The sequence below is a fragment of the Thrips palmi genome, unplaced genomic scaffold (genome assembly GCF_012932325.1).
Source record: "Thrips palmi isolate BJ-2018 unplaced genomic scaffold, TpBJ-2018v1 HiC_scaffold_16, whole genome shotgun sequence".
Classification (NCBI taxonomy): domain Eukaryota; kingdom Metazoa; phylum Arthropoda; class Insecta; order Thysanoptera; family Thripidae; genus Thrips; species Thrips palmi.
The window spans coordinates 14301277-14318177 of record NW_023144625.1 but is presented as its reverse complement, the minus strand read 5'-3'; the positions used below and the strand labels follow the sequence as shown (position 1 = coordinate 14318177).

Genomic DNA, 16901 nt, shown 5'->3' with positions numbered 1-16901 from the left:
AATTGTCTAAAGAAGTGGCTGACCATCACTGTGTCTCTACTACTACTGCATGCAGTTCATGAGGTGTCACTCACAGTAGTTCCTCTGTCCAAGATGGCTCGGGACTCTAGGTAGCCCTCAAGGGCTTTATTAATGTGACCACTACAATTGCTAAAACAACCTGAACTCGTTCCTCTGGGCCTTTAGAACTTTGCTCTTTAGTGACTGTTAGAGTACCAAAGATCCCCTCTCGGGTTTAACTTCCAACATGCTTCTAACAACCTAGACGAACCTAGAAACAATTTCTCATACTCTGGTTTTCTCATCCTGAATTTCTCATAACACATTGTCTGCTGTTTTAAAAACCACAACAAGACCAAACACCGATCTGTCAGGAATCTGTCAGAACATCACAAATTGTTTGATTTGATACATTGAAAAGTAACTGTAGAAGATGGACAGTGCTAGGACAGAATACTCAAATGGTATACCTGCAAGAAGCGTTCCAAAATCGAGACAGGATTCCACGAAAGGTAATTAAATGTTCCCAGCTTTTGTATGTTCTGTCAATTTGTTGCACTAAATTAAAATTTGTTGTTTGAGGACGTGTATTACCCATTTATATCTGACTTTGTAGGCTTGTTTTCAATTTTACTCTGGTCTTGAATAGTCTTAAAGCTGTATCCATTTTGCCTATTTTAGCACCAGAGCTTCAGGCAGTGGAGGGACGTAACTGGCTACTGCATCGTCATTATTCCAGGAAAGAATTCGGAATTTGTAAAATCTTGGTTCAAGAAGAACTGGAACGTACACGAGGAAAACATGAGTACGCAAATTACATACAGGTACAAGGGATTTGGGGTTCTATTTGTTTCTACTGTTTGATCCAGTTATAATCAATCTCTTTAAAAATCAGGGTCTTATATTACGTCATGAAGGAAAAATTCAAGAATCACTAGAATGCTTCCAGATATGTCACAGTCTTAACCAACGGAATGTAGATAATATTAAACAAGTGGCTCGATCACTGTAAGTTTGTTTTGGATACTTATGATGTGGCCAGTTGTTACAATAACAATTTTCCTCTAATTTTTCCTCGCTTTTGTACAGTTTTCTTTTGGGTTTGCATAATGTTGCATTGGAAGCATATCTGGAAGCTCAACAAGTATCCAAGACTCCTGACTGGGATATTTTTCACAACTTAGGTAATGTCAGTTTTCATTAATTAAAATCCTAATATTATCTGAGTTTGATTTGAAACAAGCTGGTATAAAAAATATCCTTGATGTCGTTCAGGTGAATGTTGGTTGCGATTAGGAGAGCACGGAAAAGCCAAGGAAGCTTTGCGTCAAGCGGTGCAGCTTGGTCGCCATGAGCGTTCCTACATTGCTCTTGCAAATATGTACAAAATGGAAGGTGAAATGCAGGCAGCTATTGATATATACAAAGCAGCTGTAGAGTGAGTTACCCTTTTTATAATCAAAATTTGCTACAAAAAATCTATTAAAAAATCCGTAAAACAGGCTTTTTTTTTTAAGAGCTTCTCCTGATAGTGCACAACTAGCTACATCACTGGGCCTTCTTTATCTTCAAGAAGGCAAATATCAACATGCCTTGGAAAAGCTTGGTGGAGCTCTAGCAAGGGACCCTCAGTGTGCTCAGGCTCTCTTGGCTGCTGGAGCCATGATGCAAGTAAGTTTTATATTTAAATTAAAAAAGAAAAGAGTCAGAAACAATGTGTGTTGACCTTTAATTGCTTATTTATTTTTCCAGAACCATTCTGATTATGATGTAGCCTTATCTAAGTACAAAATAGCAGCTCAGTCTTGGCCAGAGTCCCCTGCTCTGTGGAACAATGTGGGGATGTGCTTTTATGGGAAGAAGAAGTTCGTGGCAGTAGGAGCATAATATACCAGTGATTTATAATTGTATCTTAATCTTTCTCTATGAACTGCTCTTGATACATTAACTCATTTTCAGTCTCTGAGTTGTTTGAAACGGGCTCACTATCTCAGTCCTCTGGATTGGGACATTTTGTTCAACTTGGGTCTTGTTCACATGGCTACTCAGCAGTATGCATCTGCATTTCACTTCCTATCTGCTGCAATAAACTTGAAACCAGCACATGCTGGCACTTTTCTCCTTCTTGCCAGTAAGCAACTTCCTTTTTAACAAAAAAACAACGCATTTTATTATTATTAACAAACGTTGCCATAATTTAATTGCAGTTACGTTACGTCACCTGGAAGATCCAGACAATGCCACTGAGGCTTTCAAGCAGGCAAGTTTCCTTGCCCCTTTAGATGTTAGCGTTCCCCTAAACTTTGCTGTGTTTCTTGAGAGTCAAGGAGATCTAGAAGGTGCATCTCTGCAGCTTGTAAGATTCCAGGATTTGGCTCAAGTGACTCCACAAATAAGTTCAGAGGTAAGAAATAATAAATCTCATCACAATTGTTTGTTTTTTTAATTCAGATTTCAATTTTTAATAGCCTGTATCTCTTTATGCAGCTCTTGCAAACTTCATCACAATTAAGTAAATCTTTGAACAGTCGGCTGCTTTCTGACACTTCCAGTAAGGCTTCAGCCACAGGCACAGATGCCAATGACAAGTCCCACATAGAGGTAGAAGCTCAGGTTCGGGTTCGTAATCATCCCATAGATTCTTCTCCTGAAAGTGAACCACGAAATAATCTTGCTGACGATGAAGTGTGAAAAAATGGGGAAAATATGAGAGATTTATTAATAATAAAGTTGTGTTAAAGCTTGATCTCATCACACCAAAGTAGTACATATTTTTAAGTCCAATTATATTTTTTAGGCGTAAGTAAAATATTGCCTTTGATTGTAACATTTATAAGTTCTAAAAGAACAGGATGTGACATGTGATAAGGTGTGCAGCAAGCAGCCCTAATGGCTTATGGAAACATATTGAAAAAATAAAATTTGCCTTGTTTCACAGAACTGTACTTGCGTGATTCTACAATTGTATTATTTCATGTACTGAACACACACAACGTAACACAGCAGGAATGAATGTTCGAGTTAAACACAGTTCTCTGGAGGTATTGTGAACCCGCTTTTGGTGTTCATTCGACTTGAACAGATTGTTTATCCTCTACTCGGTGTGACTTCCCTTCCCCCTCCACCCGCCCCACTAGCGATCTCCGGGAGGAAGGGGGCTGGGCTGTCAAAGCATGGAGACACGCTGTGTGTCTCCATGTGAATCATTACAAACTACTACAGTCGTAAATCTTACCATGCTTTTCCTTATTATGAAATTTAATGTACTACAGGAAAGTAAAATAGTTCGGACAGAGTTCGGATTGTGCTTTGCTATGAGAAATTTGTCAGAGTTTATAAATTTCTCATGCCACCACTTTTGACGGCATGCAAGCACCTGTAAACTGGACCAACCCCTAAGCTCTGAGTCAGAAGAAGTCCGTCAGACTTGTTTTGTATTTGTCCTGAAATTCTATTGCATCAGTCAGAGACTTTGACAGGAAACTCTGTGGCCATGTATTCGAATAAGTATTTTATACTTGCCTCTCTTTTATTAGTTTTAATGAACATTGACTGGATATCGGCATCTTTTAAAGAACGAGGTGAGTGCTTATGGCCTAAGAGCTGAAGTCCTGGAACGACCCGTCCGATGGGCTTCGATCTGCGTTTCTAATTTCTTTGCTTTTTTCCTATGTCATGCATATGTTTCTTAAATTTTTGTGCATTTCATTTGGATCTTTCCGCTGTTTGTATGGCAGTAGCCTGACTCTGTTGGATTCAAAACATTCATAGCGGTGTTGTTTCTTTTCAGACAAAGTTCTCTACAAGGATCTAGGTACACTTTATTTTTCTCCTGGAGAGAAAACCCGTGCCCGTCGGACGTATTCTGTGCCGCAACTAGTTTGCTTGAAGGGGTGTCATTACCCTCAACCTAAACAAATACAGTGTACCAATGCTGGTTGGGATGGTACTTCCAATCTGGTAAGTTTTACATTGATTCAGCTCTGAATTTTCTTTTGTACATCTCTTTCAATTATTTTATCTATAAATTTCAGTGGAAATGCAAGTCCGATTTAGATTCTAACTACGCCTTAGATAGCCCTGAAGTAATATGTGAAGGCTACAGTAGTCCTGATGATGCGTATGTAACTGTCGGTTCATGTTCAGTAAGTTTTCGTTCTTCTAATCTTTTCCTTTTAGCACAGTATAACTAGGAGTTATCTAACAGTGAGCTTTGTTTTACATCCTCTTTTTTAGTTGGAGTATTCTATTAAGCCCCGAAACGTGAAGAATGGAGGTGGTTTGGAAGTTGCATCCATTCTTTTCTTTCTGTTTTGTCTATTCCTGATAGTAGTACTTTGTAAAATATTCTTGTGGCCTGATAATGAGCAACTTCGTCAAAACAGGTAAATCACATCTTTGGTTTAGGTTACTGGTGAATGGACAATGAAGTATCTACATTCATTTAGTTAATTATTGCTCTGTTCTTTTTTCAGTTTTACCGATGATGATGGGCCTGATGACGGACATGGGCCTAATAATGGAAATGGGCCTCAAATGGGCTGGAATATACCCGGCATGAATCAACAATATCGACGCCATCGAGGAGGATTCGCACCCAGGAGTGACTCATGTGGAAATCAACAAAATCAGAGGTCTGGTGGAGGGGGAGGAGGTTTTTGGACTGGGCTTGCAGCAGGTGGTGTCTTGGGCTACATGATGGGTGGCAATCGGGGTCGCAAGTAAGTTGGCACCTGCAAATGAACATTGTCTTTGGTAGACACATTAGGTGACACATGACACATGTTAATTTACAAAAATGCAAAGCATAATGGTGATGATGAGCTATATTCTATACAGCCATGTTTCTGCTGTAATGAGCTACTGTTGATCATAAATATTATGAGAAGAGTGGAGACAGTTTTAGACCTAATCACAAACTAAGCTATTTCCTAACATCTAGATTTGGCTTATAGGAAAGAGTGCTCAAAATCTTGACAAATATTTATTTTTATTCATTCCATGATTTTTTAAAGTGCAGATTCCCACCCTTTTCCTTTCTTCTTCCAAGAAAAGCCAATGAATGTAGACTAATGGGTCAGACCCTCTTCTCCAGTCTTTCAATCCAAGTTTAAAGCCCCAGTAAAGGTACTCTCCAAGTGTTATATTCCTCTTTTTGCTGTTGCTGAAACTCTAATTATTCATCAAACATCAATATTAAAATTTGTGCTCTGTTTGAACAAAAAGGCTAAAATAATGTGTGCCACTACCATAGGGTAAAGGAGAAGCTACATTTAGCATTCTTTTAAATGTATTTTAACTGGTTTTAAACATAAAATAATTAACCATTCTCTTTTGCTTTCAGTGATGGCCATGGTTACAATCGCATGTCTGCTCCTTCATTTGGTGGACTTGGTGAAGGTTATTCCAATAGACGATCAAGCGGACTGTTTACTCCTGGAGATGGAGAGTCATCAAATTCAGAATCTGTCACCACAGCTCGCTACCGACAACGCTAGTTATGACATGTACTTATGGGCACAACTGCTGTATGTGTGATTAATGAGACTTATGATAGGCGTAATTTATTAAATTATTGTTACCTCCTCCATGAACCATTATCCAAAGTCCGTTTTATTTCTTATTTAATTGTGATTGAACATGAAGCAGTTTTCATGTGAATCTTTTTATTTTTCTGTTCACTAATTTTAATTCTTAATTAACTGCTAAATGCAGTTTCTTCCTTGGCCACTGGCCTTATTGTAATAAGTTAAAAAGATATTTCTCCTTGTTTTTAAGAAAACCTGATTCTTATCATTGGAAGAAACAAGATCTTTTTTTGTTCTTTAAAAAAAATGGCATTAGTGAATAAATAAACGAGATGTTTTTCTTTCCTAAATCATTTTTATCCCTCCTCCATGATGGTTTTATGTACTAACACCACATTTAAGAAGAAATCTGGGATTTTTTAGTGTTTTGTTTGACAGGAGCCTTTTTTAGCCGATTAGTTAATACATTCAGTTCCTCTCTTCTTAATGCAGGAACTCTCAAATTTACATTGGCTCCCCATATATCAAAAATGTTAATGCTGCCGGCCTCAAATGTTTTATCTCTGAGTAACTCCTGAATTCTTTCTTGCTGCAAAGCTACTTGAAGTAAGGTATCCTTGCTGATATCCTTTAGCTGTTTGTATGGGATAGTTGTACAGCATACTGCTATTGATTTGATCTAGCCACCAAAAAAGAAAACGATTCAGTTTTTTAAAAATGTAGCAACAAAAATACAGTCTAAAAGGGCAGAAAGAGGTACCTACATAAATGGTTACTGGAAGATGATACTCTGGGTCTAGCTGTGGCCAAGGTTGATGTAGTACAGGTTTTCCCCAATTAATTCCAGATGAGGATTCTACAAGCCTTGGGGCCAAGGCAAGGCCTCGCCACAGCTCTGATGCGAAGTGAGGTGCCATTGGAGCCAAAGTAGTGATTAACATTGCCATGGCTTCCTCAAATTTTGGGCTGAATGCTACAATTTCTTGCGGCAGAAGCTGGAAGAAAAATCTTGAATCACATTTGTTCCGGGATTAACTGACAATACATGAGTCAGAACTATTACCAACCTTTAACTTTTTGGTCAGGGTTTGCATGCTTTTGATAGAGATAAAAAATTGGTGAGTGTTTTTGTAATTATGAGTGATTATTGATAAACTTTCATTTCTAAGAACATATAATTGCTTTTCTCCATCAATGAAGGCAGGTGAAGATGTGTCTGCCTTTAACTTTCCCAGTTTTGCTTGTTGACGAATTGAAATGAAGTGGGAAACAAGGACATACAAATTGTTTTGCCAGTTAAAAACTCCTTTAGAACCTTGATGGCAAAAAAAAAATCTTTTTTACAATACTGACTTACTTGGAAACCACAAAATATAGGAAAATTTATGTCACCTTCAGGATCCCAATTTCTTTGTGAAAAAGGAGCTGCATCAGCCAGCATAAGGAGACGGGTAGAGTCAACCCCAAAGGAACCGACAGCATCTGCAGGGTCTACACCATTGTGCTTTGACTTGGACATCTTGTCCCACTTCACTACCACTGGTTTACCTGTTGCTTTACAAAAAGGAGACTTCCCTGCAATAACAAGTCATCATTTTAAACTTAATGCAAATTGATGAAGTGGAAAAATGTTTTGAACCACACACACCTTGAAAATCAACTTCACTGCGTTTTAAAAAACGACCTGTGCTTTCTTCAAGAAATGTTTGTCCCATTACCATTCCTTGCACAAGCAGACGCTGAAATGGTTCAGGGCAAGGAGCTATTCCTAGTTGATAAAGGAAATGAGACACTATTCTGGCATAGTATAGTGAAGAGTAGCTGTAAGCATAGAAAAATTTTCAGCACTCTTGGAATAAAACAATATTGAAAAAATATAAGAGTGAAGGCAATATTATTTAGACAGATACTTCTTTTTTTTTCATATTACTTACCATGTTCTTTTCCTCCTATGTAGACACTGACTGGCATGAACTTTTTTGCTTTCTCTGAGCTAACAATTTGATTTTCATTAAAAGGATCTATGAAACGTAAGTAATACCAAGAAGAATCTACAAACGTATCCATAGTATCTGTTTCCCTAGTGGCTAACCCACCACACCTGCAAAATAATTAAAAATTTCTATCAAGACCAGCTCTATTTACTAACATCAGTATATTCAATACTTGCCTTGGGCAGGTGGTATTCACCCATTCTTCTGCTTGTGAAAGGGGAGAGGCGACATGGTCGCAGTTTTCTCGTTTAGAAGGAAAAGGAGGCAGCTTCACAGGGAGTAGTTCTTCAGGGACAGGAACAGTCCCACATTCACTGCAATGAACTATGGGGATGGGTGTCCCCCAATATCGTTGCCGTGATATTAACCAATCTTTAAGTTTTGAGCTAGTCTGAAACCCACCAAAGCCCATTTTTTGAGCTTTTTTACAAATACTTTCGACTGAGGAATCCTGAAGAAATAAAAAGAGTAGCATCTGTAAACTTATTGCTTATATAGGGAGTTTAAGAACAGCTGTAAATCAAGACATTGCAAACCTCAATCTTTGAGCTGCCAACACGCACTGGAAGTCTGAGACACTTTGCAAAAATGGAATCAATGTGATTTTTAGATGGAACGCCCATGTATGAGCTGGAACCATCAGGGAAGGGCAAGATGCCATCAACAACATAGATTGGTACTTTTTCTTGAGAGAATGGATTACATGCATCAAAATCAAGGCGAGCAGCTTTAAATGTTTCTTCATTTCCATCTGCAGTTGTAAATTGGTATTCTTGTGGAGTTTTTGTACCCTACCAAAAATTAATTTTTTTAAACAGTTACTCCTGTAACTTTTTTAACTTGTCAAAGATAATAAAAAATTAGACATACTTGCATGACATCCAACATACTTCCAGGCTGAATAGCAATGAACCCAACGTCATGAACATCTTCTGGTTTATTAGTCCAGACTGGAAGTGTGACTACGGAATTCAGTTTGCCTTCCACAATCCAATCAAAACTGACACCATTGACATCCCCTATCCAGGATTTTTGAAGATTCACTATTTCTGACCAGTCCTCTGTCTGAAAATTCGATAGCTCTTGGAGAAGATTTCTGTCAAAAATAAAGCACTCAGAAAATAAATAAGAGAACCAATGACAAAAGCTCCTTAATCCTTACTTCTGGCAAGCATCAAAATTACTTAATGAACTCACGATGAAAATTTAGTAGCCCTCACAAACCACTGCGTCAGAAGTATCTTTTCAACTTTGGCCCCTGATCGCCACGAGTTGCCACTTTCATCAACTTGCTCATCAGCTAAAACAGTTTTGTCAACAGGATCCCAGTTCACTAATGACTGGAAAAGAAGATTATGCACGTAAGAAAATAAACATTTGTTTGAAGTGCTGCTAAGACTTATTTCTTCATAAAACTTACAGGTTTACGGTAAATGAGGCCAGCCTTGTACATTTGAAGAAATATGTACTGTGTCCACTTGTAGTACTCAGGATGACAAGTTGCAAATTCGCGATCCCAATCAAAACTACACCCTAGCTGCTTGAGCTGTGACTTCATAGTGTTGATGTTATTCTCTGTCCAAATAGCAGGATCCTTACCACTTTGCAAAGCAGCATTTTCTGCAGGGAGACCAAAGGCATCCCAACCCATCGGGTGTAACACCTGTTTAGAAAAGGATAATATTGATTGACTTTGTCACACTGTACAAAATATAATTTAAAAATATGTTTTTTCCCCTCCAGTTTTTGTACTTGCATTGTGCCCGAGCATTCGATAAAATCTGGCTAAAGTGTCGCTAATGGTATAAACTCGAACATGGCCCATGTGAAGATTTCCAGAGGGGTATGGGAACATCGACAGAATGTACGTGGTAGGGCAGGAATCATTATCTGTTAGGCCGAAACTATCAACATGTTGTTTCCATTTACTTTCAATTTTATGTTTCATGTCCAAACTAAGCCACGGTTGAGGATCCTGAAATAAGAAATTAAGTCACTTAGGGTAGAGCTGTGTTCCAAAACAAAAACTGGTAACAGAAAATTTCCAGAAAATTAAAAATGGATAAAACATATGCTTATGAAACAATGGCAAACACTTGAGGTAAACATTGTTTGTACTGCATTGCCGGCAATAACCTTGAAATGCACGCTTACCCATTCAGACTCATTGGCAGCATGACAGTACAGACGAGTGAAAGGAGAGTATTGGAATAGCCTGATCCGAAGGGATGCTTTGCGAATTAAATAGCAGACTGACATCTCGAATTAAAAATCAAAACTGAGTGAATTTGAAGTTTCGTTGTCAACTTTTCTCTTCAAGGGCGTTGACAATGATTTGGTGCTGAAGTTTTCAGTATGTACTGCACAACGGAAATATTACGTTCACAACGAATATATGCACCAGTTATGTCAAGAAATTTAAATAATGTGTATCTTTAATCATTAGCCATTGTTTTGTTTAGAGCAGAAGCGCCCGAGTTCGCTGTTCCGTGTTCAGTTAGGGCAACGCACCGCCTTCCAGGAAGGACAGCTGCCAGACAGCTGTCTTCTTCTTCTTTGTTTTGTTTTCAGCAAGCTTAGGTTTGAGCAGCAGCAGAAAGCTTGTTGCCCTGACTAGCCAGAAGTAGAAAACTTGCTTTTAGTTGCAGTAATCATTTTTTATTTGCCCGACATAATCATGAGCTCGAAAGAATATGACTGTAGATCAGCGCCAGTACTAAACATTCAGTGCAACTGGGATGATTTAATTAGGTAATTGCCCAAGAGTGTTCTTTTGGTTATGTGTTTGTTTTTGTTTACTCTGATCGATATTATTTCAAAAGTATGTTCTTCCGTTATGCTTTTATGCCCTTTTACCGGCTGTTTTCTGCTCGCTCATTAGCAGCAATTTCATTTGTTTGTTTATTTGTTATTTTGTTCATGTCACAGTGACAGTGACTTTTACTGCCCTCCTTTACATTTGCTTTTGTTTTGCTGTCTCTCAGAGTCTTGTTGTTTTTTGAACAGGAATAAGAACTGTGAAATCTGGGTATCATGTAAATTCCGAGGTGAGAGTCTTTATATTTCCTCACTCTTTTTAAGTTTTTATTTTAGTTGAATGCTAATTGAAGAATCTGCATATTTTTAACAGGTGAAAATAGCTTTAATGGAAAAATAATAAGTGGTGGATCTAAGGACTCAGTCTCCTCATCTGAAGGCTTCTCAGCGAAGTGGGTTTCTGATGCTCGTGGGATTTCTGTACTGCACTTAAAATCCAATTGCCGCACATTGTTTGTTGCTCCAGGCTCGCAGTTTACTGGAATCCACAAGAAAAGCGTCAGTATCAACTATAATTTCTGATTTAAATACTAAGAATGATGAATTTATTTAATTTTCTGAATCCTCTCTTTAGATTGTGTCCCTGCATACAACTCCTGGAGGCCTAGCTGTGTCAGCTTGTACCAACAATCAGTTAAATGTTTGGGACACCAAAACGGGAGTAGTCTGTGTAAGTGTATGAGCAATGAACTTTTTACAGAAAAGCCTTCTCCTGTCCATGTTCTCAATGATTTATTTAAATTTTTTTCAGAGGTCGTTTTCTGACCATCCCTGTGATGTTTATCAGTGCCGCTTCTTCCCTTCAGGGGTTGTTGTCATCTCTGGGGGAGCTGATATGCAACTCAAAATCTGGTCAGCAGAAACTGGTCAATGTCCTGTTACTTTGCGTGGTCACACAGGGTCCATCATGGATGTTGCTATTGTTGATCGTGGCAGAAATGTCGTATCAGTGTCTAAGTAAGTTACTTGTCTTTCACCTTGTTTTCTTTAAAATGTTATGAAAATAACTTAAAGGAAGGAATAAGGTATGTTGATCAAGAAACATAATTCTAATTCTTTTGCAGAGATGGGACAGCGCGTCTGTGGGACTGTGGTAAATCTGCTTGTCTGGGTATTTTAATTGAATTGCCATCAGTCATAAATTGTTGTGCTATTACTTCAGTTAGCAACAAAGTGCCATTAGGTGAACCAAATGAATCCCCAAGTAAGTTTTCATTTATTCACCGGCAAATAAATCGACTTCATTTTGTCAGTCATAAAAAGCTTTCTTATGGATTTATTTTTTTTACTTCTGTCTTCAGGTGATCGGGAAATTGGAACTGAAGACAAGGTTTTGATTGTTGGCTGTGAAGATGGTGTCCTTGCCTCCATTGCTGTTCGTAGTCGTAATACTCTCAGCAAAAAAGCTCTCTTATCTGCAATTAACTGCCTTGCTCCAGTGAATGAAGAAACTGTCGCTGTGGGTTGTCAGGATGGACAAGTTTTCTTATTCAACCCTGCAAATCTAGACAAACCAATATGTGCTTGGTATGAATCTAATAGCGCAGCCCTGAGTCTATTGTGCCATTCTGATGGAATCTTTGTGGGTCGGTCTGATGGCACTTGCACCTATCTACCTTTTAAAGATTCCAATGAGTCACCAAAGCGCCTGTTATTAACAGGGCCAGAATATGACCCCATTTATGACATTTCTAGTGATGGGCATGCCATTTATACAGCATGTAGAGATGGTAGTGTCAGAAAGTACAGTGTTACAAAACCATTACAAGTGCTTAACAATGAGTGATTCCATTTAAACTTTTTCTGTTTTATTACTTGAATTGAAAACAATGAAACATTATGTGAGATATCTGTGTTGTAGTGGGCTAATACCCTCAATGATATGATAAAACCTTGGACCCATTAGTGACCAGGCAGGTCTTCCTCTTATGTAAATTCTTATAGCAAATTTATAGCAAAATGTGTGTAAATGTTGTTGTGATCATTCAACAGCAGCAGGTTACATTTGTTCAAAATAAAATGTGTGTGTGATTTAGCCGTAATCAATTGTTAAAGCAATCATATTGTCTGCTTGACTTTGTAACTTCTGATTTCAGACTTCTTTGCACTATCTAACAAGCTTGAAACAATCTGTCAAAATCTTACATTTTTCTCTTGATAGTAAGAATGTATCTCATGTAACAATTGTCTTGGAAAAAAATGAAAGCAAAAAAAAATCATATGGCCAATGCATTTTGTTGCATATAACTCTTGTTTTGCCATTAAAACATCAATAAAGTATATAAAATTATCCTCCGGTTTTGTGTCGCTCCCCTCCCACGCTTCTGTCCGATTCGAAATTGGCGGTTCATTAAGCGCATGCGCTGCTCTCGTGCTCTGCGGAGAAATGCCTTCCGTTCCATATCTGCCTTGTGCGACGTAGAACGCTCAAGTCAAATCAAAACAACGCTTCCAAAATGGCGATTCGGACGTACGGCGACAAGCCTCTTAGCTTTCAGCTCGAAGAAAATGGAGAATACTACTGTATTGGGTCGGAGGTAATGCCATCAAATCATAGTATCATTTTTTCAGCGAGTTTTCACTTGAATTGTAGTCTTAGCGTGCGGGGGACATGAATTTGAGATCTCCTAACCTCTCTTTCGTCAACCGCTTGTGTCTTCTGCGACAAAATATTCTCGAAACTCTTCTTTGAATGTTATGTGCCCGAACGCGATCAATGATTCGCACACAGGGCCCCCAACGTCACTTTTCTGTGAGCCGAAGTTGAGTGGTTAAATGAATGTCGGCCGGAGATAATCACCCCCCTCCCCTTCCCACCCTTGGTGCTCCTTGTCAAAACACCGGTACTGGTAATCGAACATCCGTATTTTGTCCATGTTGTTTACAAATCAACTTTCTCTTTACTAACCAGGTGGGAAACTACCTTCGGCTGTTCCGAGGTTCTCTCTATAAGAAGTACCCTGGCATGTTCAGGAGAGCCATCAACAATGACGAACGGAAGAAACTACTTGAGCTAGGTGAGCATCGCTGATTTGGAGAGAACCAAACTGACTTCTCCGCACCTCTCTGTTAATGCACTCATCTATACTGTGTTTTCTTTTCCAGGGTTAAGTCAACACTGTCTTGCATCGAGTGTGTCCTTGCTGAAAGCTTCTGAAGTAGAAGATATTATAGAAGGCAATGATGAAAAATATAAAGCAGTTTCTGTACATTCAGAGCCTCCTGCTCCCAGGTAAAATTTTGTCTGTATGAAACTTTCTCAAAATTAAAAGATGTCTGCTCTTCACAAGTAACACATTTTGTCTGCTTTGTTCATCAGGGAAGTCAAACCTAAGAAGAGTGTGCCATGGGTTCCATCTGTGCCCAACAGTTCTCACTTAGATGCTGTGCCGCAAGCCACTCCAATTAATCGGAATCGTGTCAATCTGAAGAAAGTGCGCACCTTCCCCCTCTGGTTGGTGTGCTGCTCCCTTCATTATCAAGACATATTTTTCTGAACCTCTGACTCTCTTCATTTTTTCATTTCAGTTTTGATGACACTGATCCAAGTGTCATAGTTGAAAATGCCAGTCAAGTTGAGACTTTGGTCCCAATTCGTTTGGATATGGAAATTGAAGGACAAAAGTTACGTGACACATTTACATGGAACAAAAATGGTGAGAAAATGTGCAACAGTGAATTTGTTACTTATTGCTCAATCCCCATGTTGTTTTTGTGTTGTATCCTAAGTACTATAAATGGTTTGTTTTTTTTTTTTTTTTTTTCAGAAACTCTGATTACTCCAGAGCAGTTTGCAGAAGTTCTTTGTGATGACCTGGATCTGAACCCAATCACCTTTATTCCTGCAATTGCTCAAGCCATTCGCGGGCAGGTAGACAGTTTTCCCAGTGAAGGCACTACACTCGAAGAGAGTCAAGATCAAAGAGTTATTGTTAAGGTAAATTTCAAACCATCATATTTTCTGAAATGTTGGACTATAGACATGGTGCTGACTTCTCATTTTATTTTGCAGCTGAACATTCATGTTGGCAATACATCTCTAGTAGACCAAGTTGAATGGGACATGACAGAGAAGGAAAACAATCCAGAAACTTTTGCCATGAAGTTATGTGCAGAATTAGGCCTAGGCGGTGAATTTGTGACTGCTATTGCTTACAGTATTAGAGGTCAATTGGCATGGCACCAACGTACCTATGCGTTCAGGTGAATGCTTATTCTCACATCCCTTTTTCTTTCTGAACAAAACCAATTTTAATTTAGGTGTGCTAATTTTCCTCCTTTTCCCTCCTGTTTTTAGTGAAACTCCCCTTCCTACCGTGGAAGTTCCCTTCAGACCGCCATCAGAATCCGATCAATGGGCCCCATTCCTTGAAACCTTGACAGATGCTGAAATGGAAAAGAAAATACGAGATCAAGACAGGAATACAAGGTATATGAAACATCTTTATTTATCAAGTAAGCACATTTCTTGAGGAAGAGCAATATGAAATTAAATTGAATGCTTAATTTTCAGGCGTATGCGGCGGTTGGCAAACACCACTCCTGGCTGGTGAGCTGTTCCATTCTACGCACCTTCTTTTACTTCAGGCTATCAATTTTCATTTGCTATTTAAAAAAACTGTGTAAACTTCAAAATTGTATTTAATCTTAAGTTTTAAATGTATTGATGAATTGTAGAAAATTTGTGCTCCTCAAGGAGTTATATATTATTTACTGAATTAACCAAGTACCTACTATTGCTTTTGAGTGGGAGGTCCACTTGTAGTTAAGCTAAGGAAAATAAAGTCTAAGAGAATTTAAAAGTTGCCTTTGCTATTATTTCCCCTGATCAACCAATTTTCAGCCCCATTTTTATGGAGCACGGGCGTGTGGCGAACACCGACACGTTTCGGGCAAAGAAATCGTCTCTCTCTCTCTCACGCGGAAGGGCGTCCTCCACTCGGCGACTGCGGTTCACTCGGGTTCACTGCACCTGTCTGCCCGCTGCTGGAGCGTGCTGGAGCGTGCTGGAGCGGGAGCGGCCCGGACAGCTGGGGCTGGATATAGATCGGAGTGCGGGAGGGGGAGTCAGTGACAAGGACGAGTTCCTAAACGGGAAGACTCGGGACCTGGAAAGGAGGGGGGGGGGGGGTACCAGAAGCCCAGGGAGCGCAGCACGGGGTACTCACTCCCCGACTCTTAAGTCAACCCATCCGCGGGCGGTCAAGGTCGAGCGAGCTGGAGTGAGGGGGTGGGGGCATGGGGGCGGGAGGGGTCAGTTTGGACCATCTGGCCCCGTCGCAAGACAGAATACAAGGGCGCGAACAGTGAACAAGCCTTTGATAAAGACCTTCCGAGCCCGACCCAGTCATGAACCTTTGAAACGAAGGGGGCATGCTCAGTCTAGCTCAGCCTTTATTCGCCAGACACACACAGGCGGAAAGAAAGAGTGCATGCACCCCGTGTGGTCTTGCATGGACGTGGAGTGCGAATCCGCGGGAGACGGCCTGCCTTGCCTCGGTGCAGAGGAAAGAGGGGGGGGGGGAAGGCCCCACGCCTTGTATGGCGCCCCAAGTTGAGCGAGGTGGTGGCACAAACACAAACGCACTGACGCGACGCGGCGCGACGCTGGAAGGGCAGGGCCAGGGCAGCGGCCAGGGCAAAGCCCTGCTTCAAGGAGCGTAATCGCTGCCAACGGCCAGCGCCATGGCCTCGCGGCGAGCCGGAGTCGCTCGTGGGGGGAAGCCAGTCGAAAAATGGGACAGAATGCAATCGATCCCCGGATTCTATTGTCGGGGTCGGACGTCTTTCCGCTTTCAGCTCATGAGCGACGCGCGGGGAAGCGGGTTCTTGACGCGACAGTATTGAACCGAATTGAGCTAATCAGTCGAAAATGTGTGAAGAAATAACGGGGTTTCGATGTGCCCTCGTCGTTCCAGGGTTCCATAGCGACCCCTTGGAACCAGCAGCAACCACAACGACAGGCCGGGCGGCCGGGCCGGGCCAGCCATACAAGCGTTTCCGCTCCGAGTTGGGACTTGGGACTTCCCCTCCCGAGCCGCCTTGCCGCCCAAAACAGAGGCAGACACGCTGCCGGTTAGGCACAGCCTGGGCACAGCTAGGCGCCTCGAGGTGTGACCATACCGCCGCTGCTTCCTGAGTAAGGCCTTGCTCTGAAGACTGGCTTCGTCGCTCTCTCTCTCTCTCTCCGTCGCACTCATGGGGCGTCCCGTAAGCCAGCCTAGGGCGCTAAGATCGCGCTCATCTCCATCTCCACCGCGCTGGCTGAGGGCACGCCGACGGCGTCCTTTCGCCGCGGCTGCTGCAGCGGGCAGCCTCGAGGGCAGCCGACAGACCGACATGACCGTCGAGGCGTATTTGTTTGTGTTTCGCTCGATGGCACTCGACGCGGAAGTCGGCTGCACTTTGGTTTTGATTCGCGGCACGGCGGGGCGGGGCGGGGCGGGGCGGGGCGGGGCGGGGCGCGACTCCGCTCCGCCGTACACGGGCATGGGCACCCAGCAGCACCCTTGACGGCCGCCACCGCGCCTACAGGTCTCGCTCCGCGGTCTCGTGTTCCCGG

At 41.1% G+C, this 16901-nt stretch overlaps 5 protein-coding genes across 7 annotated transcripts; 4 read left to right on the top strand and 1 right to left on the bottom strand.

The window, feature by feature from the left end:
* Positions 1–28: 28 nt before the first annotated feature.
* On the top strand, positions 29–2940 carry LOC117642880 (Bardet-Biedl syndrome 4 protein). 2 transcript variants are annotated; one of them, XM_034381497.1, is made up of 10 exons: positions 29–512; positions 682–824; positions 896–1008; positions 1090–1184; positions 1276–1438; positions 1518–1671; positions 1753–1875; positions 1960–2131; positions 2208–2404; positions 2488–2940. In XM_034381497.1, the coding sequence occupies exons 1-10, from the start codon at positions 434–436 to the stop codon at positions 2689–2691; spliced, it is 1443 nt and encodes a 480-aa protein (XP_034237388.1). In that variant the 5' UTR covers positions 29–433; the 3' UTR covers positions 2692–2940. The 2 variants fall into 2 exon arrangements, with proteins under 2 accessions (XP_034237388.1, XP_034237387.1); XM_034381496.1 differs by having other exon boundaries at positions 1503–1671.
* A 322-nt stretch (positions 2941–3262) lies between these two features.
* Positions 3263–5878, top strand: LOC117642884 (store-operated calcium entry-associated regulatory factor-like). 2 transcript variants are annotated; one of them, XM_034381506.1, is made up of 6 exons: positions 3263–3581; positions 3791–3960; positions 4035–4145; positions 4237–4385; positions 4476–4634; positions 5345–5878. In XM_034381506.1, the coding sequence occupies exons 1-6, from the start codon at positions 3494–3496 to the stop codon at positions 5496–5498; spliced, it is 831 nt and encodes a 276-aa protein (XP_034237397.1). In that variant the 5' UTR covers positions 3263–3493; the 3' UTR covers positions 5499–5878. The 2 variants fall into 2 exon arrangements, with proteins under 2 accessions (XP_034237397.1, XP_034237396.1); XM_034381505.1 differs by having other exon boundaries at positions 3275–3581; positions 4476–4721.
* On the bottom strand, positions 5864–10038 carry LOC117642886 (probable leucine--tRNA ligase, mitochondrial). Its single transcript, XM_034381507.1, has 13 exons — positions 9677–10038; positions 9279–9497; positions 8943–9185; positions 8720–8862; positions 8393–8618; positions 8059–8313; positions 7699–7973; positions 7459–7629; positions 7177–7349; positions 6921–7103; positions 6596–6843; positions 6293–6523; positions 5864–6207 (listed from the first exon to the last, which is right to left on the bottom strand). The coding sequence occupies exons 1-13, from the start codon at positions 9779–9781 to the stop codon at positions 5926–5928; spliced, it is 2754 nt and encodes a 917-aa protein (XP_034237398.1). The 5' UTR covers positions 9782–10038; the 3' UTR covers positions 5864–5925.
* A 35-nt stretch (positions 10039–10073) lies between these two features.
* LOC117642881 (proteasomal ATPase-associated factor 1-like) lies at positions 10074–12631 on the top strand. Its single transcript, XM_034381498.1, has 7 exons — positions 10074–10273; positions 10529–10569; positions 10653–10837; positions 10914–11009; positions 11091–11296; positions 11404–11543; positions 11641–12631. Exons 1-7 carry the CDS (start codon positions 10200–10202, stop codon positions 12123–12125), a joined length of 1227 nt encoding a protein of 408 aa, XP_034237389.1. The 5' UTR covers positions 10074–10199; the 3' UTR covers positions 12126–12631.
* Positions 12632–12717: 86 nt separating this feature from the next.
* Positions 12718–14958, top strand: LOC117642882 (SWI/SNF-related matrix-associated actin-dependent regulator of chromatin subfamily B member 1). The gene is made up of 9 exons (XM_034381499.1): positions 12718–12876; positions 13251–13356; positions 13445–13571; positions 13659–13793; positions 13868–13995; positions 14107–14276; positions 14352–14542; positions 14637–14768; positions 14853–14958. Exons 1-9 carry the CDS (start codon positions 12796–12798, stop codon positions 14890–14892), a joined length of 1110 nt encoding a protein of 369 aa, XP_034237390.1. The 5' UTR covers positions 12718–12795; the 3' UTR covers positions 14893–14958.
* The last annotated feature ends 1943 nt before the right edge of the window (positions 14959–16901 follow it).